Here is a 27,154-nt window from a genome sequence, read left to right on the forward strand (position 1 = left end):
AGCTATATACGGTACAAGTCGTGTGATTTATTCTGCGGGAACTTCTAGCTACGACCTTCCTCCGGACAAGCGATTCGGCTCGGCTCCACCGTGTGAAAGCGGGTTCTCGCAAAGATAACTTCAAAGTAGTTGGCACTAGGAGAATTCTAACGCAGGGATCTCAGGGGGGTGAGGGGCGAGGGGATCTCAGCGGCGCGGGGGAATGACGTCACGCAGGATGGAGGGGGGATGACGTCACGCGGGACGGAGGGAATTTCGATGGCGCGGGGGCTGCGGGGCGGGGGACGCACGTATAAACAAAAATGGCGGTATTCCTATGAAGAAGATTTTGGGTCTCTCTCTATTCCTCCCTCTCTCTCGCTCTCTCTCTTTATCCCTTTATATTTCTATCCCTCTCTCTCTCTCCCTCTCCATCCCTCTATCCCTCTATCTATCTCTTTATCCCTTTTATCTCTCTTTCTCTCTGTATTATCGCAAGTATACAATATTAGTCATAAACTTATATTTTGAGATATTTCGGGGTCCGACGTTTTCGAGCAATCTGTGAATCATAGCGAGATAACAACACATTTTTGAGATATTATACAATATTACCAGTTAACAAACAATATAAATAGAAGTATTCTTTGAAGGATTGGGTGGATGGAAATGTGTGCGAAGAAAAATTACGTCATGATTTTGTTACAATTAAAAATATATATATAATTTATTTAAATGTGTGTTTAATAAAAAGTATACAATATAAAAAAATAATAATAATAATATATAAAATAGACCGTCGGGTTATGTTGGGGAAGCCGTTTCTGAAAACAGAAGAAAACATACGCATTTCATTAGTTTAAATTATTTTAATAATTTATTTTAAAATACTTTTGATATATAATAAATTAAGATACTTACAATGTTATCCATCATCTATTTTAATTTGTGCAAATAGGGCACATGTTGCAGGCCAATATTTGATTCAAAGATCTTCTGCACTCTTTGCATGACATATTTTCCAAATGTTCATAATATGTGCATCTATGTTCCCGAACAATACCAGCTTCTAAGAACAGGAATGATAATCTGTAGAAGCACTCGGTACAATATTTGGACTCATCTTTTACATAGTAGTAAGATATACAACATATCTTCGTGTGATCCAATGCCATTATTTCAGTCAAGTCTAAATTTCGATGTTTAGTGTGTATTAGTTCATCACTACTATCACTCTCATAATCACTGTCTGCTATGGGTTCTATTTCTATTTCCTCGTCTGATTCATAGAGATTATCATCTTCCATCTCTCTCCTCTCTCTCTCCTCTCTCTCTATCTCCATCCTCTCCGCCACAACTGGATCCATCCAATCGTAATCATCATCATCAGTATCGTCGTCGATGATAATTATGTTTTCTTCAGCCATTGCACAAAACCACCGAAACACAGAAGAGCAACGAAAGAAATGATACTCTAGTGCAGCAGACTACCGAAACACAGAAGAGCAACGAAAGAAATGATACTCTAGTGCAGCAGAGTCCTCTTCATTATATTTTTTTTTTAACATACACAATATAAATAGAAGTATTCTTTGGAGAATTGGGCGGATGGAAGTACGTAGATAACAACACATTTTTTGAAATATTTCGGGGTCCGACGTTTTCGAGCAATCTATGAATCATAGCGAGATAACAACACATTTTCAACCCTAGGTTCAGTTACAAAAGAATTTTTATTTTGTGCCTCCAACAATCTCTGAATATCCCTCTCTCTTTCTCTCTTTATCCCTTTTATCTCTCTCTGTCATCTCTGTATTATCGCAAGTATACAATATTACCAGTTAACAAACAATATAAATAGAAATATTCTTTGAAGGATTGGGTGGATGGAAATGCGTGCGAAGAAATTACGTCATGATTTTGACTTAAAACTCTTTATTTATATTTTATATATTTTTCTTACGTACTATGGACTAAAAACTAAAGCTGCCAGTTCGCAATCGACGAGTTGATGCTTGTTGAAAGCAGCACTCGCGCGTATTACATTTGATATTTCTTTCGGATTTATTACAGTGGACGCGATATTGGAGAATTGCGTAAACTTGACATCAACTGTTTGGATAATTTTATCCAATCGATCAAAAGTTACATCTATGCAGTGATCGAGATCGAACATGCGATGTAACGTCGATTCGACCATCATCAAGCATACGTTTGAAGATTCGAGACTTATGAGTTTGACGTCGTTAATCGTACGAACTCTCACTGTTAGCGGTCCAACGCTTATGAAATTGAAGTCATCTTTAGAGTCGTTCCGAAGGAAATTTTGAATATTACGACGTTGCTCGTAGAGTCCCTTCCACGTTTCGAGAGATAATATCAGTTCCTTTCCTCGATGATCTCCTATGGCAATCTCCACGTAACTCGGTGGACCCACGTTGATACCAATGTCGAGGAATTTGAATCCCGTAGCTGTCAATGCGTATCGTCTACCTAGTATACGAACCGCACGACGTTCCAACGAAATGCTACAGAAAAATTAAAATTAAATAATAGTAATACAATTTGTAAAAATATAAAAATAGAAAGAAGTTAAACGAAAAACTTACTCGTCACATTTGTTCTCAAACGATCGAGTTTTATCACGACTCGATACGTAATTATTCACGCGTCTTCCGACGCCGCTGCCGCTGCTGCTTCTTTCGACGTAGTACATTTCTCTGGGAGTTATGAAAAGTGAACCACGAGAGCGGTGTTAACGCGACACTGATCGTATAAGAAATAACCGAGTATGGATGACGCTCATCTTCCAAAAGTATAATGTGGTGGAGGGATTAATACTTCTAACGTTTTGAGTTTTAGGAGAAGGGGAGATAACGCTCAGACAAAAAATTCTTAGAAACGCATGGAAAGGTTTAGGGAGGGGAAATAAGAGATAAAACATATTAATGTTTACATATTTTATTTTCTTGCAATTCTTTCAGGCGTTGCGACCACCAGTTAAATATTTTAAATACATTTTGTAATGCACAATTCTTAACATGTTTTCCACATCGCATACTATTGGTAATATCTAATTTATTTAGAGAATCAATATCTTCATAGTCAGCATCTAAAGTTTCAATAATATAGCCGTTTCCCACATCGCCTAGTATATCGGTCAACCATTTTCGCTTTTCAAGTCCTTTAACGTACACGACAGACGATTCTTCTTCTTCTTCTTCGTGTATCATACCAACGATAGCTGTTGTAATTACACGCTGAGCCAAGCCATACGGAACGTTTCCGTCTTCCCATTGTAATCCGTGATGATTTCTAATCACCCATGAGACTTGACATCGCTCAGATTTTGTTAGCACGCTCCACGGTACAGGACTTGCGAAAAAATAATGCGAGAGAACATATCCCTTCCTCAGGACTGCCGCTTCTTTCACGACAAAATTTCTCCCGACAATAAATCCTTGCAGATCCACAAACGTTGGTATAGACATGACGAGATCTCTCTCTTTCTCTCTTCGATACGTCAGTCGAGAGGAATGGCAAACTCTAAAATCATCTCGCAGCACTTTGATTTATATCCTCCTCCTCCTCCTCCTCCCCTCTCTTGTGTCGATGTTATCGCTTAGGTGATTTTGCGTACAACGTTGGTCAACGGATTGTACTGGATCACACGATCGTGTATGATGAGACAGTACGCAGTAGTATTCGCCGGTACGTTCTCCTTACATTCGAATTCCAATCTCACATCCACCGTTGCGCTCTTGACCGATTCGTTTTGTCGAGAACAATCGATAATCACGAACGGACCGAGTTCTTGAAACGTATAGACGGAGAGACTCGGCTCGAGATACTCGTATCCGTAATAGTTCTTGCAGAAGCGCGCGTACGTGTCGTACAGAATGGACCATCTGTTTTTATCGAAATCCAGGTTCATATCGTCGTACGGATAACATTCCGAGTTCAGATAGAGTTTCACATTGATCAATTTGCAGTCGTCGAATTGAGATACATTCTTAGACAAGGCATTCTTCCGGCCTGTTTGCAGGGCGAAGACAACGTAGCGTGGTTTCTCCAGCTGAGTCGAGGTCTTAATGGCCCACGAATGCTTCGTTGTAAGCTGCAATAGCGGATACTCGTACAGATCCCACGAGCGAAAACCCATGCTGAGATATCGTCCGCTTTCCAGAGCACGCAGCATCGACAGTTTTTCGATCTCGCTCAACAGCACGTGAGGCATTCGCCATTGTATCTTGAATATGGTCATCACAGGCTCCAGCGTTGAACTTCCAACCAGACAATTATTATCGTTGCGCGATCGTATTAAGATCAATTCGTGACGAGCGTTAATCACCACTCGTTTATAATCCTCGCAAAATCCCAATAACATGTGGAGCGGTACGCAAAAATTGAAATGACCATGCGAATAGGTCGGCGGCTCCCAGCCGGCGTTTTTCATAATCACAATTCTATCGGATGATACCGTTACATAGTTTTTGAGCGTAGTAGTTATTCCTACGTTTCTATTGCGATCAATCTCAACGCCATCGAGTTCGTATCGAATCTCATCGAACATGAATGCGACGCAATTATGTCCCAGTATCACATCACTTTCTCCTTCAACTGTTGTTCTGTTTTTCGTTAGTTGTCCCTCGATGTATAGGAAACTCTCGTACGGCAGCGTATACAGATCCTGTTGTTGTATGGGTATTCTTATCTCGTCACTGTGTCCGAACGTTGTATTGGCGAACGGGTTATACGTGTGAGTCTCGATCTTGACGATACGGTTGTCAAAGATCGGTTCATCACCGATGTTGAGAATGTCGGTCATCGTTCAGCTGTTTCGCACCGCAAATCCCAAAGATTGTAAAAACGCAACGTTCGATGCGCTGAGTTTCTTTTTCTTGGATGATTTGATATTAGCAAACGTCGACGTTGTTGTTGTTGTTGTTGTTGGTGGTGGTGTTGCTGGTCTCGTAAAGATTGCGTTATCTCTCACGTCTTTCGATCCGTTCAATACGAGCATCTCATACGTCGCATACGTACATGCAATCTTACGGTGATCTCTTCTCCTCGAAAATCGAGCAATCGTCCGTTCTGGTCGACAACGCGTAACGTTAAATCCGTAATGCTCCGCGCGATGATCGGCAGGTAAATGATCTGTGCAGGCGTTTCCGATATCTTATATCCCGGTGGTACCCTCGGTGAAAATTCATGTATCGTATGAACGAGTATGCCGTTGTTGTACGCACCCGTGGTCACGTTACACTCTATACGGATAATATTCACGTTGAGAATGTTAATCGGCAGGTTTGATTCGTACCATTTTCGCGGCTCGAGAATACGATTCGAGAATCCTAGCAGCGATCCAATGTTGACGGGTTTGGTAAAGTTTATTCTGTAGGCACATTTGATCTCGCTCCTCATTGTATTGTAATTAGCGCGGAGCACTATCGGATATTCATCATCATCTTCATAGTCATCGCCGTCAATGTGTTTCTCATCGCGATGTTTCCGTGAAATTGCATGTTTCAAAAATTCATGTATATTTTGCAACTCATACGATCCCTCGGGAATCGTAATTTCTTCGTCGTCTTTGCCAAAGTAAAATTTATTATTCGAGGAATTCACATTCGGTATCGTGTGATAAGTCTCAAAATCCGTTAGACCGAGCTCGTATTCGCCGTCGCTCAAATCTACGGTGGGAAAGAAGTTTGCCGTGAGAACGCTACTCTTCCCAGTCAACGTGAATGTCATAGACATGTCGACGAAACTGTTTAACGAATACTGAGTTAAATAGCGCAATATCTGTCTTTAAATTCACATGCATCGACCGTTCGAAGAAACTGCAAGCACAATTGTCCGCAGATGCTCTGATCGTAAGTTTGAACAGGTGTGTAATTGTACTGTATCTTCGTTACGTTTCGTCCGAGATATCGCACCAATTCATTCGGCGGTCAAAGATTGCCGAAACTGTCGAAATATATAGCGCGATTCCCCCTCTTTGCATACGCTACCCAATGAGTACCTGGTCCTTCGACGCTATCCAAATTTACGATGCCGCTCTCGTTTCGATATATACCACCGATCGGTAAAGAGTCGCGCATGAAAACATCTCTAAAATATGGAATGCGCATACGTTTTGCCAATTGTAGCAATTGTACGTTGGTAGTTGCGCCCTGCGGCATTTTTAGCGTCTCTTTGACGTTTTTTTTTTTCTCCTTGTTGAGGCTCCTCGTCCGTATTTGTAAGGAGCGAGATATAATCCGTGACCTTCCATGGCGCGATTGTGACGTAGCATCTCTTGCAACTGACGTTGCGCGGCTTTTCCGTCGTTCACCACTTTCGCTACACCAGCCGCTCCACCGATCAGGGATCCGAGCGCACCCAACATTGGTAGAATCGGCAATACACCGCCGCATTTCGCTACCGGAAGTATCCGTTTCTTCACCGTTCTTTTCTTCGTCTTCGTCTTCAGACCCATACCGAGCTTCGTCTTGGCTTTCATCGCTGCCCAGACAGTTGTGGCGGCGGCTCTCTCACCGAGAGTCGAATCTTTCGCAACGATGCGATTCCGCGCTTTCTCAGCGAGTATCCTATCCGCCGCGTGTCTCTCGGTGAGATCGTTGCTCCGAGAGTATGCTATATCGTGTTCGCGACACGCCGTCCAATGGGTTGACACCTCGATCGCCTCTGACTAATCGCTTTTGCAACCGCGTGCCTGGTCCGCAAAACTGATAGCCGGGAATATGGAATTCGATCGGAAGTGCGTTTATCGCGTGATTTAATAGGCCTCTACCTATTTTCGTTGACATTCGCCGCAATTCTTTATCAACGGCGCCGGACCGTCGATGTGCGTTTCCTGACACGGCTGATTGTAGTGTTCGTAACAGCGACGATACGTCTGAACCTCCGGATCCGCTTTTATGTGTTCCGGAAGTTTGTCCCACACGTAGTGGACGTAATCACCGCACGTTCTCAATAGAACTGCTTTCGACACAAATTGTAGCTGTTCGACGCTCAAATCGCGAATATCGGAAGGATTTGTTAGCAGGATGAACATTTTTTCTCTACTGAGCGACTCGTGATTTCGCGCACCTATAAATAGGCAGGCGTTCGATCCAATCAGCAGTGTTGAAAAAATGAGATTCGTACGACAACCTTTGACGATATGCGTGACAAATTGCGACGACAGATTACGATCAATGGAGGACAACGCGGAGATGCGCAGGCATGGTACGATGCTACCGACTACTATACGCGCGATCGTTTGCGGCCCCTCGAATTGTGGTAAAACCAACGTTCTGATAAGTCTACTGGAAAGTCCGCATGGTGTACGTTTCGAGAACGTGTACGTGTACTCGAAGTCGCTGCAACAGCCGAAATATCGATATCTGGAGAATTTGTTGACGCCGATTGACGAAATCGGTTATTTTACGTTCTCCAATAACAGTGACGTCATTCCACCGAGCGAGGCACGTCCAAACTCGATTTTCGTCTTCGATGACGTGGCGTGCGACAAGCAAAATACGATAAGAGAGTACTTCTCAATGGGTCGTCACTCGAACGTCGACTGCTTCTATCTCTGTCAGACGTACGCGAGAATACCAAAACATCTTATACGCGACAACGCGAACCTGCTGATCTTGTTTAAACAGGACGGTACCAACTTGAAACACGTGTACAACGATCACGTGAATACCGACATGTCGTACGGGGATTTCAGTGAATTATGTCGTACTTGTTGGCAACAAAAGTATGGATTCCTAGTGATAGATAAGGACAGCTCATTTACGAACGGGCGATACAGAAAAGGATTTAACGTGTTCGCGATACCGCAAAACGATTAGTCGCTGCCGACACACTCTGTCGACATGGCTGAAAACAATAATATTCGCGAGCGTGAAAAGATTGCGAGGGAGATTGAGAAAACGAGCGAATCGATCCGCAAGAAACATCGCGCTTTGAAGACCGGTAAGATCGACGACGATATCGCGGTCAAGACCCATTTTAGGCCTATTATCGAGCCACTACAAAAAATCGTCGACAACTCTAGCTTAATCGCGGTGAAAAACGAGCCGGAGAGTAACGCTGACGCTATAATTAAAACGTTACCCATCAAGCGGTACAAGGAGGAAGAGGAAGAGGAGGAGGAGGAGGAGGATACGACACCGAAAAAGAGACAACGATTGAAGGCGAATCGTTTATCGACACCGCATACATCGGATGAACCGCTGATAACCTCCACACCGTCCGCGACAACGAGAATCGTACAACCCACGATACCCGAATCACTCGCAATCGAAAATGTTTTCGAAACCACGGGCAACCCGCTCGAATCACCATCTGTTCGAAACATGTTACAAACGTTGGAAGGTCAAAAAATGTTACGAGAGCACTTCGGGCCACTGGCACAAAAGTACATGGGCGCTCTCCTTAGTGGCGATAAAAAAAACCAGATCGATCACGTGTACGGTGTCTATTTCGACGAGAATGAAATGTGGCTCGGTAACAAACGATTCGACATCGGCGCAGATGACTCTATAATCATAGACAAAGTGAGGTACATTGGTACACCTGGATTATACGAGTTGATCTTCAAGAGAATTCCCGATGATGACATATACACTGAGGACGATATGCAAAAATATAAGAGCATATTAATGGCGACGAGTGCGCATAAACGTCAATATGATGCGCAAGGTCAATTAAAGAGCAACAGGGGATACAAGTATAAACACATAATTGCACCGTTGATGTCGATCGAATTGAAAAAGAAAAAATGCGGTACGGGAGTATTCATGCCTCGCGCGATGACGCTAACCGACAATAAGATCGATTACGTGCACTGGGACGATCCCAACGAGCTAGTGGATCGTCTACGATTGCTCGACGCTTCGCGCCGAGCTGGCCACAACGCTCACGACAACGAGATCCTGTCGATTATAGAGGAACTTCGCGAAGTCGGCCTTATTATAAATTAAACGGTGTCTCGACGAAACTAATCAGTCGATCGACGTCACTCGCATCGAGAAAAAAATGCCCATCAACAAATTTGGATTATTCGAACAGAGAAATGAAGCAATTAGAACTAGCGATCATTGGGGTAAATCGGTGACAAGTTACTTGCGTCAAAACGCTCTGTGTCGCGTCGCTACGTACTATGACGCGAGGTCGCGCAAGATTCGCCGTGTAGCGCAACCTGAGGCTGATACCGATGCAGTCAACAAACTGTACGTGGAACAATGCGTTAAAACGTTGAAGAATCAGCAGAAAGAATCAGACGAGAAGCTGACTGCGTTCGAGAAGGATGTGCGAGCTTTGCAGACTGCGATAAACGAGCTTCGGCGTGCGATTAACACTAATTCAGAAACGGCTATCAACCTGTAATGAGCGGCTGTAGTGAACGGTTTAGGAACGGCTATTGTACAATTATTAAACATCTACAAAGGTTTATCGAACGGGTTGGGAACGGCTATCGAACAGCTAGAACGGTTATCGAACAGCTATGAGCATCTACAAAGGTTTATCGAACGGGTTGGGAACGGCTATCGAACAGCTATGAATGGCTATCGAACGGCTATGAACGGCTATCGAACAGCTTTGAACGGCTATCGAACGGGCCAGGAACGTCTAGCAACGAATGATAAAACGCACGGTGATACTCGAGGCACACATCGTTTGATCGACGAATCGAAACAACGATGGATCGGCGATCGGGAATAACCGAAGAAGTGAAGAAACAACATAGTTTAGAGAAACGGCAGTTGGTGAACGAATTGCACGCGCCAGCGAGAAAAAATTTTCCCCGAAGACACGTCATAGTGCGGGGATACGATGACCTGTGGCAAGCTGACATTGTCGAGATGCGTCCGTACTCTCGTTTCAACAGAGGTTACCACTACATACTCACAGTCATAGATGCGTTGAGCAAGCACGCGTGGGCCATACCACTCAAGAGTAAAGGTGGAAGCGAGACAGCTGACGCTATCGCCGAGATAATTCGAGATAGCAAAAGATGTCCGAAAAACTTACAGACTGATATGGGGAAGGAATTTTATAACGCTGACGTGCAACGGCTCATGCGGAAACATGACATCAATCACTATTCTACATATTCGGTATTGAAGGCATCGATCGTTGAGCGATTCAATCGCACGCTGAAAAACGACATGTGGAAGATGTTTACGCTGAACGGATCTTACAAGTGGATCAGCGCGTTGCCGCGACTCGTATCGGATTACAACGCGCGCAAGCATCGAACAATCGGTATGCGACCCGTCGACGTTACTCCCGCGATCGCTGAAAGACTCTTGGCTACTGTGTACAACCATGTAAATATCGCGGGTCCGGCGAAATTCAAAGTAGGTGACTCGGTACGCGTTAGCAAGTACAAGACAGTTTTCGAGAAAGGTTACACGCCAAATTGGACAACCGAAGTGTTTAAAATTGCAAAAGTACAACATACTAATCCCGTAAGCTATCTACTGGAGGATTATCGCAAAAAATCTATTGCTGGAGCGTTCTACGAGTACGAGTTGCATCGCGCGAATTATCCGGACGTGTATCTCGTGGAGAAAATACTGCGTAGGAGGGGTAACGAGGTTTACGTGAAATGGTTGGGATTTGACAATTCGCACAATTCTTGGATACATAAGGACAATGTGATTTAATTCATACAAATTGTATTTATTTTTAAATTTAAGAAAAAATATGTACAACATATAAAAAATATACATGAAATATATAAAAATACAAAAATCTTTATTAATACATCCTTTCCAATAATCGTATATAATACAATATATGAAATACATATACATATGAGATACATATACAAAAATAATATCTGACATTATATCACATACTATATTACATTACATTATATATATTATATTATAAGGGTATCCTATAATGTCCCCATGGTAATGTGTCGGTCGAATCAGGTACGATATACCGCTTGTCATCGTACGGACTCAGAGCAATTTTCGTCTCGCGGACGGTATACACTTTGTGCAATTTCGATCTTATGCAAGATTGCTGTCGTGTCATTTCTATTTCGTCATTCAGACACCGCGTGTAATCGTCGAATGTTATCGTTCTCGCAACAACGTTACTTTTGACACCTTTAACCTTCTTCGTATCCTTTTTCCCGTCCACTCTCATCGCATACATTTTTGCTCTAAGCCCGACGAATTCGGTCATTATCGCGCCGTTATTTTCATCTTTCATTAAACCCGGTACTTTTTTATTCACGAGCGGTATACCGTACGCGTTATCAATTGGATAATCGCTCGTATCGAAACTAGCGATATCATGTTTCATATTTTCATAGACATCTTCGCACTCAATGTGGTATATAAGACTGTCTGTGTCGGTGTACATTACCCGGCATTTATCACGATATAGCGGTGACATGTACTCATGATGAAATTCGTACAAGCACGTTTTAGAAATGTCGAGTATGCACATGCCGACATAGATTGGTTTATAAAATTTCACTTCAAGTTTGCGTAATTCTATGGCAACCAAATTTTCCGAAAAGACGCTTCTACTATGAAAATTTGGTTTCGCTATCATTGCTTCTGCTCCGTATCGTCCGTCCCACTTTGTTAATAATTTTACATCGACACGATTACGCACATTTTCCATCGTCTTACCAAATACCGCGTTATTCATCAGTTTATATAAATTTTTTTCAAAATCATTTTTCGCGAGTGTTCTAAACTGTGTATTTAATTCGATATAACTGCGAAGCCACGGAGATTGTGTAAATTGTAATATGCGATGTATTTTTATAACGCGAAGGTCGTGTCCGTACATTGCTGTAGGTTACGGTAGTGTATCACGTAACGCTTCTTATCGTATAGCGTTGCGAGGAGTTTGTCTTGCCGCTTGCCGGGCGGCTTGTCGCGTGTCGGGCAAAACGGTAGGTCAATGTGCGTATCGTGAAGATGTTGCGGATACTCGAGATCGACTTCGAGGATATAACCCGTAGGCGAATCTAACGCGATCGATGCTACGTCAAAATTCGACACGTCGTCGACCCATCGAAAATCGGCATAGGGCAACGGTTGACACATTGCCCATCCGTACAAATTATTTACATCGAAATACATCAAGTACGACGATGGTTTCGATGGATCGTACGATTGTTGCATGTACTTGTTATTAGCGCGCGCGTATCTGTTGGAACACTGACTCAGACCACCGCGTATACCGCGTTCGATAAACATGACCATGTCGATGTCGGTAAGCAATTCGAATGTAATCTTTGTATGCTTTAACATGGCATCCCACGTGTATCCGGGAAGAGTATAATAATACGCGGGGTCGAGTCCGTAACTTTTGATGCAACTATCGCGAAAGTTTTCAAAAATATCGGCTAATAACAAGACGTCGATTTTCAGGTACAAATCGCTATACTCGTCTAGCGTTCGAATGGAGAATCGCGTCCAGATGTTCTCGGCGTGCGCGTAATCGCTCTCGGATATAGTTTCACCGGTCAAAGAACTGTAAAACGATTCGCGCGGTGGTAAACACGTATCTTGCAACCTATCTACAGAGTCGACGTATTCGTACGGAAAGACGCCTTTCCGTGTTAATAAACTGAAATTTTCTGCAGATAAATTTTGAAATTCTGATTTTAAAATTTTGAATTTGTCTTTGTCTAGATAAGATGCCAATTTGTCGAGACTTGCCGTAAGAAATTTGTACGAATCGATAAAACTTAATTTTATATAATTTTTCCAATTGTCTTGTGCAACTTTAACAGTTTTTGTAAACGATATATATTTTTCCTTGGTTATTGGAAGTAATTCGATTTCCCCTTCGAACGCTGTGGCTATATCCTCGATAATGAAATGCGCGTCGTAACCTGATAAATTGTGGAAGACTATCGGAATATATAATGATTCTTTGTAATTTAGATTGCAATTTGAGTGCGCGGGACCCCTATATCGTCCGGTCAAATGACAATGATCGCGTACGCGTGTATCGTCTTCTTGCGTAAACGGTTTTTCGCAAATATGGCAATGCGTTGCGCTGTGAAATTTTTCCCACTCGTCCGATGTTAAATTTACCATGGAGACATTTGTAGTCATTAAAATAGTCTTTACACGTAACGCTAAATTTTTAAGTTCTTCGGCGAACCACGCGATACAATCAATACTGCGGCGAGAATGGTACGCGGATAACGAGTCGTCGAACGAACAATGCATATAATACGCTATACTAAATACCTTATGATGCTGATAATTTTTTTCTTCGTCAGTCTTTGTCAACGCACATTCCAAATCGGCATAGATCACAAATGGAAGCCGCTCTTTCCTCGTGTAGTTGTTGAACTCGAGCCACTTGTCCTTATCGCTCGGCAATCGGATAGCGCAGTCGTTTATTTTTCCGCAGTCTACCGTATGTGACTGCAACTTGTCCTCCGATCCGAAATAGTGCAAGCATCTGTAAAAGAATATTTAAATTAAAGATTTATGCAATGCATTATATTTTATAATTACATAAATTATTCAAATTATACATACCGATCACAGATATATCTTCGGCCGTTGTGTTTGCTCAGTTGCGAGCTCACGAGCCGGGATAAGTTCTTGATCCATGCGAAATGTCCGACGCTGTTACCGTCTTCCACATACAACAGGTTGACGTGTTTATCCCGTTTCTGCTCCGAAAGACGTATCGGGACAATGCTGTTTTCTTTCTCGATGCTGTACACGTTGATGGAGATATTGTTTATATGTTCAAACTTTTTTAGTTGGTTCAACGTCATCGGAAACTCAATATTTTGTACATTTAACACCGTCGTATAGTGGGGATATGAAGATTCCCGATTTGTGTCTCTTTCAGCGGGGTATAGAGCGGCCACCACTGCCCACGCGAAACACGCATTGTCTCTAGATTGTACATTAATTACAGCTCTCTTCATCATAATTTCTCGCGGCAATTTAATATAACATCCCGCGCGCATAGGATTATACTTATTTATATTTACAGTTAAATTCTGTATTCGCGACAATGCCCAGCCACTATCGCGTTCCTGAAATTCTTCTAGCAATGCTAGAGTGGGCTCGATAACGCTGCGCTCGTACCACTCGTGTAAATCAGACGTGCGAAAGAGTTCACAGTTTCTCGTATTGATACTTTTATTCGCACGCTTATCACCCGACACAAATTCACCGTTGAATATAGTGTTCAATTTTACACTGTTGTATCTTCTTATAACGTCTTGCACTTGCTCGAGCACGATGTCTTTGGCGTCCTCGAGAAATTGACGAGGTTCGATATGGTTTGCGTTAATCACAGCACCGGTTAGAATACGGTTATCGAACGCGGTATCAATCTCGCGCCACACAAGTTCATTTTGATGCGCGCTACATCCGGCACCCGCGTTATTGTCGCCACTGTAATTACCACCACTGGGCATAAACTGTCTCTGCAATCGAGTCTTTGCACCTTCGAGTCGCGCGATTCGAGCAATCAGCGATTGTCGATTCCCGATCGATAATCGCGGTCGTTTGATCCGACTTTGCTCTTCCAGCGACTCGATGTACTCGTTGCATCGTTGTAGCCATGCAAAATATTCGCCCAAGGTGGCAATTTGGCGGGACCGCTCCACCAGGTCGCATTCAGTCTGCTCGACGTTTTCCATTTCTTCACAGAGTGCAAATTGGGCACATATTGCACGGAAATCTTATATATAACGGCTCGCTACAACTTGAACAGAATCGGCCATCCATCGCATCAAGTGTCTCAATTTTATGCTTTCGAACAGCATACATCATTTGGCTATCCACGCCTTGCAATGCAATCATACACGAAGGACATACAGCTAAAGCACCACCCGTGGAATAATAAAAGTATATGATACAAAATTTTGTACTACGTGCGTTTAAAGCATTAATTTCCGCAACAGACACTATTTTCTCTCTGAATTCCGTGGAGTTCTCACTGCAGTCACTAATGCAATCACTGTCAGATGACAACGCGTGATCTTCGTCTTCCATTTTTATATTATCACACAACACTGACAGAACATTACTTTCTGACAGAACACTATAATTTTTGACTATACTTTTGCTATACCGTCGTGTCGATGCGCTTTCAAATCACGTACTATGATCTGATGCGCTTCGATCCTTCTTATATTCAACCAACAAACTTTCAGAGATTGTTGAAGGCACAAAAGAAAAAAAATTTTGTAACTGAACCTAGGGTTGAAAATGTGTTGTTATCTCGCTATGATTCACAGATTGCTCGAAAACGTCGGACCCCGAAATATCTCAAAAATGTGTTGTTATCTACGTATTTCCATCCGCCCAATCCTTCAAAGAATACTTCTATTTATATTGCGTATGTTAAAAAAATATAATGAAGAGGACTCTGCTGCACTAGAGTATCATTTCTTTCGTTGCTCTTCTGTGTTTCGGTGGTCTGCTGCACTAGAGTATCATTTCTTTCATTGCTCTTCTGTGTTTCGTTAGTCTTGTGCAATGGCTGAAGAAAACGTAATTATCATCGACGACGATACGGATGATGATTACGATTATTGGATGGATCCAGTTGTGGCGGAGCGGATGGAGATAGAGAGAGAGGAGAGAGAGAGGAGAGAGATGGAAGATGATGGATCTGATATAGAACCCTTGGCGAAGGACAGTGATTATGATAGTGACAATAGTGTCGATATTCTTGATGAACGGTTACAAAAGAAACAGCGAGATTTAAGCATATCTGAAATAATGACATACAATCAAGCAACAAAGATATGTTGCATTTCATATTACTACATGGAAAATGGATTAAAATTTTGTATCGAATGCTTTCTAGAAGCACCGGATCAGTATGAAGAAACTAGTGCTGTTCGAGAACATAGAACCATAGCTTATGTTCATTTGGAAAATATGTCATGCAAAGAGTGCAGAAGATCTTTGAATCAAATATTGGCCTGCAACATGTGCCCTATTTGCACAAATTAAAATAGATGATGGATAACATTGTAAGTATCTTAATTTATTATATATCAAAAGTATTTTAAAATAAATTATTAAAATAATTTAAACTAATGAAATGCGTATGTTTTCTTCTGTTTTCAGAAACGGCTTCCCCAACATAACCCGACGGTCTATTTTATATATTATTATTATTATTTTTTTATATTGTATACTTTTTATTAAACACACATTTAAATAAATTATATATATATTTTTAATTGTAACAAAATCATGACGTAATTTTTCTTCGCACACATTTCCATCCACCCAATCCTTCAAAGAATACTTCTATTTATATTGTTTGTTAACTGGTAATATTGTATAATATCTCAAAAATGTGTTGTTATCTCGCTATGATTCACAGATTGCTCGAAAACGTCGGACCCCGAAATATCTCAAAATATAAGTTTATGACTAATATTGTATACTTGCGATAATACAGAGAGAAAGAGAGATAAAAGGGATAAAGAGATAGATAGAGGGATAGAGGGATGGAGAGGGAGAGAGAGAGAGGGATAGAAATATAAAGGGATAAAGAGAGAGAGCGAGAGAGAGGGAGGAATAGAGAGAGACCCAAAATCTTCTTCATAGGAATACCGCCATTTTTGTTTATACGTGCGTCCCCCGCCCCGCAGCCCCCGCGCCATCGAAATTCCCTCCGTCCCGCGTGACGTCATCCCCCCTCCATCCTGCGTGACGTCATTCCCCCGCGCCGCTGAGATCCCCTCGCCCCTCACCCCCCTGAGATCCCTGCGTTAGAATTCTCCTAGTGCCAACTACTCTTCAAAATTAAAAAGAAAAACATGACTCATGAGCGTCCAAGATAAACAAATTCGTACGATATTGACTGCCAATAAGAATAGGCAAATGAACCAACTTTACAAGAATACCGTTTATATTTTCAAAATTTGTGTGTCAGAAGTCATTTACTTTTATTATTGTTCCTGTATCGTGTAGGTATAGAGAATAGAGAGACAACTATTTGGATTACATATTATTAAAAGTACTCTCTAAAAGTGAATCAGTGAAAATATCACTAATTTAAACAGTAAAATAAGATTTCACTGAGAATCAGTGAGTATTTTACTGATCTTCAGTGGAAACGCTTACTTTTTTGTTATTTTATCTTATATCTCACTGATTATGGTCAGTTAAAATAAAATTCACTGTAAAACCAGTAAATTTTACTGTAAAACCAGTAATCGCTAATTCGTTCGTTTACCGCTACGATCGCTATCTCTCTCGTATTTAATTTTAGTCATAAGAATTATATAAAGTTTGCAAAGAGCGACATTTAAAATTAGAAGTATTACTTCGATTTAATTTCTGATACAATCTCAATACAGAGGCTTCAGATATTAAATCGATCTTTATAAGTCGGACAAATAAATGTCTGGCGACTTAATGAAAATTATTCATTCGTTATCTATTTAAAATAACAAGTTCAATATGCATGTAATATATATAAATAAAATAAAATTTTTAATATAATAAATATTTAGTAAATATAAATAAAATTTTTAAGTTTCTATGAAACAGATAGAGAGATGAATTGTAGTTTAATATTACTGACAATAACGAAAGAAATATTACTAATATTGAGAAATATTACTGATTGAAACAGTCAAAATTATTAACTGATTCTTTCAATAAAATATTACTGATTTACAGTGCTGTACTTATAACTGCTGTAATAAGTGATTATTTACTGTTTTTCAGTGATAATACACTGATTCACTTTTAGAGAGTAGGAAATTAATATTATAAAACCAATTAATATTTTAATATCTTGCGTAACATATCGAGTCTTTCCTTAGTCTTTCGTATATGTAATTATATAATATAATATGTTAAGTTTTCTTAGGATAAAATTACCATGTGATCGTTTGTTGTAAGAGAAAACTGTATTAGCTCTTTTAGTTTGATTTATATTTAGTGTGTACGTTTTGTTTCTGTTGCTTTTATGTTCATTTTCGTTGACTGCAACATTGCGTATGCGCACTATTGTTTTGTTACTCTTTTTATCCGCGTGTTATAGCTAGCGCCCTCTCATTGCGTCAGAACTCTCTCGCCTCGCTTTTTTTGTTAACACGTGCTTTTGTATTCTCGATCGCTGCTGTATAAATAAGCGGATTGTACTTATAATAAACCTAAATAGTAACTAAATTGACTCGTCAGTTTTCTTGAGAAAGCACACAACACATCGTTACAATTTTTTGTACCATTAAATTCATTGGAACTATGACGTATCAAATTCGTTCGTACCATTATGTAACGTCAATTCAATCGAAATTCTGAAAGATACAGGCTATACAGACACTCGTTCTTTATTTTAACACTATCATATTGTATATATGCAACATACATATATTCATATACATACACATTTGGAAAATGCGCGATATTTTTTTACTTTCTTGATCGAGATCGAAAACAAAATCTGAATCATTTACGAAAGATACATTTATCGTCTTGGTTCATCTTCATTTATATTAAAAATTCTTAATTAAGAATTCTTATTATAATAATTCTTCGTAAAATTACTGAATTTTAATCCTTTATTAACAGAAATTGTACACTGAGAAAAAGGAATTATTGAATTAAATAAATAACTTTAGTTGACTTCTATTTTGTTAATTCAATGCTAAAATTGTCTAAATAACAAAAAATGTGTTTTAATTAACAAAATAAGTGATTGAGACACTTGAATCAATTAGTTGAATGGGTATAGTTGCATGAACACCATTATGTGTTACTGGAACTAAAAAGATATGTTGAATGAACTGAATCAAAATCTGAGTAACTGCACATATTGTTAAACTAAAAAATTTGGAAAAACAATTTTGATGGTTTGAAACAATCAAATATTCCATTTTATTAATCTTGTTCGCATGTTACGATGAACTAAATCTTCAGTTAGATACAAGATATATTACAACTAATAGTCTGAACTTGATGTAACGAAATAATGATTTGAGAGAAATCATAAAACAATTAAATACAATTTATACATTTAGTTAATTGAATCAATTATTGTATTGAATTTTCTCGACATTGTTGTATCATTTCAAGACCAAAATTAATTGAATTAAATACGATAATATTCATATACTTCCACGAGCTTCACGCCTCGCCTCTAGATGGCGAAAAGGAAAACGCCTAACCCGAAAGTGACATTCATCTAAGACAGTAATATAAGGCCGCGACACAGGTTCCACGAATCACGGCTTATCGATTAAAGAACGATATTATAGCCGCATCTCATATAGCTTTTGCAAGGAGCTCCAGAGCTCCATGTAATTAAGCAAACGGTTAATTTTTTTTTAATTCCATCATATATGTATCTATATACAGAGAACATTAAATCGATCAAGTTTTTGAGAAATAACATTAAAATAAAAATTTAGTAGGTAGCTAACTTGACGAAAAATTATTCTGTTTTTAATGGATATATTGTCATAAGGATTATATATTCGCTCAAAACATTGAAACATATACACAGAAGAACAACACATTTACTTCGCCCAAACAGATTTCTAGTTCTCACTATATCTATTTCAGTTGATCTAAAATAATATTTAGTTCAATTAACTACTTTTCATTATTTCAAACAATTATGTAATCTTATTATTCGGCCTGTATATGCTGTTGGCAGCCCATGACCGCCGGATTTAGTTAATTCAACACAATTTTCAATGTTTTTACAAAATTTTTTTCTCAGTGTAGAGAAAAATATAAGCTTCATCGAAGGTGATAAGGAAACATGTAGAAATTGTTTAATATAATCATCTAAAACTCTTACAGTTGCTGTGATTTAAAAAAATATAAATATAAATAACAATTGCAAATAAAAATATTTTGTTTATCGGGCAATTTTATATCTATTTGGCAGAAATGTTTATATTATTCTTACTTTCTTCAAATATTTCAAATCTGATTATATATATACATATATACATATATATATATATATATATATATATATATAAATATTTTATGTTTAAACTTATATGTTACGTCAAAATATTTATGATAGAAATATTAGTAATTTTAAGTAATTAAAACCAAATTGCATTTTTTTTAACATTTGTAATCACAACTACTTTTTATTATTTTGATATATAAATATAAAAATATATTATATATTAGTTTGTATTATTTTTAGCTATTTTACCATAAAAATCTCTTTTCATGTGATTTCGGTTAAAAAATTTATTTTTCTCTGTTTTGCTTAAAATCTGTGTTATCGGACAAGCACGGCACAAAATATATGTTAAATAATTTTTTTTTTTAGAATCGATATAGCATCGTAATATTGGTAACAAAAATCGAATAAAATAGGTTTGATAAAATTGCAATCTCTATTGAAAAAAATTCTATTGAAGTTTAAGAAGAAACGCGCTAAACAAGTATCTGCGATACCTGTTGCTAGAATAAAGGAAATCGTAAGAAAAATATTAAGTTCATTATTCTCATTTATGACTTTTATTGTCTTTATCTCATACGTGCCAAGTAAGATAATAATTTGTATAATAATGTATAATAATTTGTATAATAATTTGTATAATAATATTTGTATAATATTTGTATAATATGAATCAGATTAATTTAGTTTATACTTGTAATCAAAAGCACTCATTTAAAAGATAGAACTTAATGATTGTGTGATTTTTATTCTTCTCTTTTTCTCTTTCTTTCAATATTTATCTAAAAGTATATATGTATAAAGAATATAAAACAAATTATTAAATAGCTCTAAAATATATACATTTCTAAGAAAAATATATACATTTCTAAATCTATATAGAGAAAAAGTAATGTGCACGAGCGCGCATAATACAGGCTTATTACACACATTAATACACTTTTACTAATAATGTATATATGTATATATGAGTATACATACGTTAACTGTTAATAAGCTAAATTAATAACAACTATATATAATAACTATATATTATTTTTTGTAAATAGTTTAATGTATCAATAATGAATTTCGTTTAATTAATAATATTATTAAATTTATATTCTTATGTTTGATGCAAGAAACAATGTTGATAAATTAATAAATTAATAACAATAGAGTCATCTCAATTTATAAATTATTAATATAAATTATTTTTTAGTCTATACAGGATGTCAGGCAATTTTTGACCTTCATGAAGTAAGAAGGTAGATTGGCTCCAATTAAGAAGGAAGCTACTATACTATTTTGCGATATTAGCAATAATTAACGAAAAATTAATTAAAGAAGATCGACCAATGCGTGTGACTCGAAGCACACGACGGCGAAGGCGGTCTGACTGTAACATAATGGCGGCGCGCGGCGAAGCGGTGATTGGGGAGGGGAGGAGCCTTCGCCACGCGCTTACACACTCATCGCTCACTAGATATTTTATGGTTTATGTAAAATTAAGAAATTATTTCAAGCTTCATAACTCGAAAAGTACTTAATGAAAAAATACTTAATTATAGTGTTTTGGAAAGCTCTCGAGATAAGCTACAAGAATATCTAAAAATATATAGGATGTTCCATTTAAGAAATTCAAGGTGACCTTCATGTGACCTTCAAATGACTCTTCAAGGTCAAACCAATGGCACCATCTTATATCCCCCTTCGAACCAAACAACTTTTGTTTGAAACATTTTTTTCTTAAATGCTTTCCTAAAGAGATAATCTAGTGGAACTTTTAAAATGGGACACCCTGTATATTCTGAATCTATAAAAAAAGTAATGTGCGCACGCATGAGCATAATACTACATGCTTAGTACATGGGTACACCTGATTTATTAATAATATATACATATACGTATATACATATAAGTATGCATACGTTATACACATTAATAAGAATTATTTTTTAGTCTATATATATGATCCAGTTAATAATAATAAAGATGCTAATTTCAATGGAAAAAATAACGAAGACAATAGCATATGGATTTATAAGAATGATGTGAAAAAAGAAAAATCACAATACAATACAAAATTTGAAGCACGCAATGATGAAGAAGACAATAATAAAAAGATTTACAATACGAATGATATGTTGAAAAAAAGAACAGAAATACACTTGGATGATAAGTTTACTTTATTGGTGCTTATTATATTAACCACTTGCGCTGGAAAGACGTGCCACGCATGTCGAGATGTTTTTGTTACAAAGTCGCCAACGACGTATTATACACGTCGGTAGGCAGTTGTCGCAGAAATAAAAATGACGTTCGCGGCACGTTGACTGAGATCATTTGTCGAAGCACAGTTTCTGATTGCACCACGTCGCGTAAGGTTATCGATATAATATTTCGTACAGATGTACGTATTTCAAAATTCTTACAGTTTGCAATACATTTTCTTATACGCCAGTCAAATCAAATAATAATTTTATTTTATTTTAGTAATTTAGTAATTTCAACCCATATTGTAAAATGGAAAGCGACAGTGAACTTAGTGATATTATTTCGACAAATACAAAAAGAAACCGGATAATTAAAATAGATAGTGAAGATAGTGATAGCGATTTTGATGAAATTGTTTTTCCACTTCAGAAGCGGTGTAGAATCATATCTGATGACGAGGAAGAAAGTAGAAATGAGGATTGTGAAATTAATCTTATATCTAAGGAATGGATATGGAAAGACACTGAAAATATAAGCAAAATATGGCAATACTCACGAATTTCTAGAATAAATATACTAGTTGGCAAAATGTCACAGCTTTACAAATGGTAAATGGAATACTAACAGAAGACTTTTGGGAAATCGTTGTGACAGAATCTAATCGCGAGTCAGACAATCCAAGATGAAACTCGCAAATTAAAAAAGTTTGAAGACAATTGGAGGGATACAAATATAGATGAGATAAGTGCTTATTTTGCTTTATGCATTTTGATGTCACTAGTGAAAAAATCAAGTGTTCAATCTTATTGGTCAAAAAGAAGTATAATCGAGACTCCCATATTTCGAAAAACAATGCCATTTTGGAGATTTGCCCAACTGTCTCGCTTTTTACACTTCACTAACAACGAAGTTGTAGACAAAAATGATGATCGTTTATGTAAATTGCGAAGTATAATCGACTATTTAAATGAAAAATTTAAGACTATTTACACTCCCGAGGAATATGTATCATTAGATGAATCTCTAATGAAGTATACAGGCCGCATGTCATATAAGCAGTATAATCCATCGAAAAGAGCACGCTTTGGAGTGAAATTTTATAAACTATGTGAATCTAAGTCGGGATATTGCATTCAATTTAAAATATACACGGGTCAAGATACAAAAAAAATTCAAACACTAGTGCATCAGAAAATGTTACGATGTTTATGTCCACACCAATAGCTGGTTACGGACACACCCTGTTTCTGGACAATTGGTATTCTTCGCCAAACCTGTTTCAAAAGTTGCAGTCTATAAAAACTAATGCCATAGGAACAGTGAGGTTCAATAGGAAGAATATGCCCAAAGAACTCGCAGCGGCAAAACTGAAACAATCTGATGTTAAATCAAGATCATGTAATGGTATTTTAGTTGCAAAATGGAAAGACAAGAAAGATATATATTTAATGTCCACAAAACATAAGAAAATTGAGATGATAGAAGTGGAAAAGAAGAGGTGGAAAAATAATAATAGCCCTGTTACAAAGCCCAATGTCGTTTTGGAATGTAATGATGGCATGGGTGGGGTAGATCTACAAGATAATTACTTATCTTCTTTTTCACTAATGAGAAAATATGTAAAAAGTTATAAAAAAATATTTTTTTATTTAGCGGATATTGCACTTTTTAATGCTTATGTTTTATTTTGCAAGAAAATAGATGTAGCAAAAAGTAAAAAATACTCGTTTTCGAAGTTTCGGTTAGATGTGGCAGAACAAATTTTACAAAGTGTATGTATTCCTGATTATCAAAAACGTGGAAGGATGTCTGCTGGTAACACACCGCATCGTTTACAAGCAAAGCAATGGGGATATTTTCCGAGGAATATTCCACCCACAAACGCTAAAAAAAATCCACAAAGAAGGTGTAAAGTATGTGCAAAACAGAAAAAACGCAGTGAAACTACGTGGGAATGCAAGAAATGCCTTGTGGCACTACATATTCCAGACTGTTTTGAAAGATACCATACTGTACAAGATTATTAATAAACAAAATTAGTATTCATATCTAAATTATTATAATGAAAAATGTAAAATTCTTTGTGTAAGACTCTACCGAGTCTTCTCGTTTCAAGTGACGCCTCATGGCGAGTTACAGTGGAGCGTTTTGGCACGCGCATCTGTGAATTAGTTGCCAGCGCAAGTGGTTAATAGTAGATCCTTTAATAATATTTTACATGTTATACCGGTAAACTTTAATATTATGTACTTTATATTAGATATTTTCAATGCTAATCCTTATATTTTTGTAAATAATTAATTAACAAAATTACTAATATTATAGTAAATAAGTAATTAGATGCATTTTACATGCATTCTTATATATGGGCGGTCGTGAATATGTGTGAGTGTGTGTGTTCATGAGTGCGAGTGTGGTGTATTTGTGTGTGTTACATCATATGTATATATTAACGCAGTATAAAAAATAATTATTTTGATGTAAATTCATAATATTTAATAAGAAAAGATCTTTTTTATATAATAATTATATTGATATTAAAATCAATATAGTTATTATATGATATTAAAACCAATATTTTAATTCTTCAAATATAATGCTATACAAATAAAAAAATAATTAAAATTCCGGGTCAATAAACCGAGATCGCGTATCTTGTGGCGACAAACAAAAGAAACAGCACCTATATATTATTTTGGCATAGATGGAAAAAACTGTGAAAATAACATATGAATCAAGTGCAAGATTTATTGACAATAGACAAACGTTTCTACCCCATTCGGGTTCTCTTCAGTGAAAAAGATAATTAGTTAATTGACAAACGCAAACAAAAGAGTCGAGTGGTACAAAACATTGTTAGCATGTAAAAGTCGCAAAAAATAAAATAAAAGTGTCATTGCGCATCAAAGATTAATTTATGTCTGTGAACGTGTGCAGACATGACGCTCGAATTAAATCTCTTTTTCTTGAAATTGAAGATGCACATCGTAAATTGACTTCTCTACACAAATTCAGATTGATATCACATGGTAAACTATGCAACTTTTTTCCGCGAAAATTACTGTCTCAGTTTTTTTACTACCAATCACGCTTTTTTATATTTTTCCAACATAAACAATATCGTATTATGGAAAGCAAATTTAACTGGCTGACTAGGAAGCATGAAGAAAATATTATGCAGGACATTGATGCGATTCGTTATCATGTGTCGATTCCTCCAAGCGATAAACGTTCATATTATTGTTCGAAGCTCCGTTCAGCTGTAAAATCTTCGTCTCACTCCTTCCTTCCCCAATTTTCCTGTCAACCCATCCCTTCACCTTCAACCTTTGAATCTTATTGTGTGTCCCTCCATCCTTCAAATTATCCCTCTCTTACTTCTTGTCTTAACCTTGAAAAAAATTTTTTCACATTAAAACCTAACTGGTTTAAAAACCTATCTTCCACAGTTATTCCGGAAGAGGTCATATCTTTGCTTCAGCTTGGTGAAAAGTTTAGTTTGCCGGTCTCTGCTCCTCAAAAAAATTATGTTGTCCACGAATACATTAAAAACATGGAAAAAAATTTTCGCGGTGTACATCCGGACGTGGCTACTAATGTTCGCAACCATACGATACATATCTTGGAGGGCTTTCTTTCCTCAAGTTCGGTTCCCTCCAGTATAGATAAAATGATTTAAAGCAGGTTTGTTAAAACAAAAAAATTCCTTGCAGACCACCCTAACTTACTTTTCACCAGAGCGGATAAGGGTAACGTTACTGTTTGTCTTGACCAATCTCTATATAAAAACAAGATGAATGAGATGTTACACGATTCGAACACATACCAGACTATAGACAGAAATCCCTTGAACATTCTAAATAACAATTTAAAAACATTGTTGAAGGATTGGGTTAGTAAAAATTATATTACTAATATTAAAGCGAAGTCTCTCAAAACTAGTGCGGGAACTTTACCACGAGCTTACGGCCTGCCTAAAATACACAAACCCGGCATTCCGCTCAGAATTATAGTCTCTTCCATAGGAAGTCCCTTACACTCCTTTGCTTTATTTTTACACAATCTCATTTATAAAAATATCCCCAATCCTTCTAGTCATGTTGCCAATAGTTTTAACCTCGCTAAACTTATGCAGGATCGGCCTTTTGATGAAAATTTAAACCTTTTTTCGCTAGATGTGATTTCTCTGTTCACTAACATACCTCTAGATTTAGCAGTGGGTGGGTTGGCCAAGAGATGGCATCATATAAAAAAAGGCTGCTCTCTTCCGTTCCATGAGTTTATAAGAGGTGTAAAATTAGTAATGAATTCCACTTTTTTTACTTTTGATAATGTTATCTACAAACAAACATTTGGCACACCAATGGGATCTCCATTGTCACCGATTTTAGCGGATATAGTGATGTGTGATTTGGAAGAGAAAGCACTCAAACAATTACCTTGTAGTGTTCCTTTCTACTTTAGATACGTCGATGATATTATATCGGCTGCACCCCTCACACTCATTTCAGATATTAAAAAAATCTTTAATTCTTTCCATCATAGAATTCAATTTACAGTAGAAATTGAACAAAATAGATCATTGAGTTTTCTTGACGTTTCTCTTATTATTCAGGACAATAAAATCGTAACGGACTGGTACAGAAAACCTACTTTTTCAGGACGTTTCCTAAATTTTAATTCACACCATCCTATGGCCCATAAGAAAGGCATTATTGTGAGCTTGACTGACAAAGTGTTCCACGTCTCGCACCCGCAGTTCCATGAAAAAAATCTCCATTTCATCATTAAAATTTTAATTGAAAATAGTTATCCTCTTAGTTTAATTTTTAAAGTTATCGGCAATAGAATTCACAAACTAATTTTTTCTATTCCTAATTCAGTCAACTCTCTTCCTTCGTCTACTTCTCCTTGTCTTTCTACATCTGATCCTCCCCCTCCCCCCTCCTACTTTGCGATCCCCTTCATTAAAAACATAGCTCCTAAATTTATACCTCTGTCGCATCACCTTAATAAAAAATTAGCATTCCTCATTCTTAATAAGCTAAACTGTTTC

General features: G+C 37.6%; 5 protein-coding genes across 5 annotated transcripts; 1 reads left to right on the top strand and 4 right to left on the bottom strand.

The window, feature by feature from the left end:
• Window positions 1–205: 205 nt before the first annotated feature.
• On the bottom strand, window positions 206–5,222 carry LOC145962804 (uncharacterized). The gene is made up of 3 exons (XM_083084154.1): window positions 2,589–5,222; window positions 901–2,507; window positions 206–803 (listed from the first exon to the last, which is right to left on the bottom strand). Exon 1 carries the CDS (start codon window positions 4,805–4,807, stop codon window positions 3,602–3,604), a length of 1,206 nt encoding a protein of 401 aa, XP_082940280.1. The 5' UTR covers window positions 4,808–5,222; the 3' UTR covers window positions 206–803; window positions 901–2,507; window positions 2,589–3,601.
• An 838-nt stretch (window positions 5,223–6,060) lies between these two features.
• Window positions 6,061–6,628, bottom strand: LOC145962805 (uncharacterized). The gene has a single exon (XM_083084155.1). The coding sequence runs from the start codon at window positions 6,482–6,484 to the stop codon at window positions 6,167–6,169; it is 318 nt and encodes a 105-aa protein (XP_082940281.1). The 5' UTR covers window positions 6,485–6,628; the 3' UTR covers window positions 6,061–6,166.
• A 1,221-nt stretch (window positions 6,629–7,849) lies between these two features.
• LOC145962807 (uncharacterized) lies at window positions 7,850–8,961 on the top strand. Its single transcript, XM_083084157.1, has one exon. The coding sequence runs from the start codon at window positions 7,851–7,853 to the stop codon at window positions 8,958–8,960; it is 1,110 nt and encodes a 369-aa protein (XP_082940283.1). The 5' UTR covers window position 7,850; the 3' UTR covers window position 8,961.
• An 822-nt stretch (window positions 8,962–9,783) lies between these two features.
• Window positions 9,784–11,762, bottom strand: LOC145962808 (uncharacterized). Its single transcript, XM_083084158.1, has one exon. The coding sequence runs from the start codon at window positions 11,653–11,655 to the stop codon at window positions 10,873–10,875; it is 783 nt and encodes a 260-aa protein (XP_082940284.1). The 5' UTR covers window positions 11,656–11,762; the 3' UTR covers window positions 9,784–10,872.
• Window positions 11,763–11,771: 9 nt separating this feature from the next.
• Window positions 11,772–14,674, bottom strand: LOC145963195 (uncharacterized). Its single transcript, XM_083084897.1, has 2 exons — window positions 13,515–14,674; window positions 11,772–13,434 (listed from the first exon to the last, which is right to left on the bottom strand). Exons 1-2 carry the CDS (start codon window positions 14,636–14,638, stop codon window positions 11,772–11,774), a joined length of 2,787 nt encoding a protein of 928 aa, XP_082941023.1. The 5' UTR covers window positions 14,639–14,674.
• Between the last annotated feature and the right edge of the window lie 12,480 nt (window positions 14,675–27,154).

This window comes from Camponotus vicinus, unplaced genomic scaffold, assembly GCF_025532165.1.
Source record: "Camponotus vicinus isolate PSW18456_S1 unplaced genomic scaffold, iyCamVici1.0 SCAF_12, whole genome shotgun sequence".
In the NCBI taxonomy this organism is placed as follows: Eukaryota; Metazoa; Arthropoda; class Insecta; order Hymenoptera; family Formicidae; genus Camponotus; species Camponotus vicinus.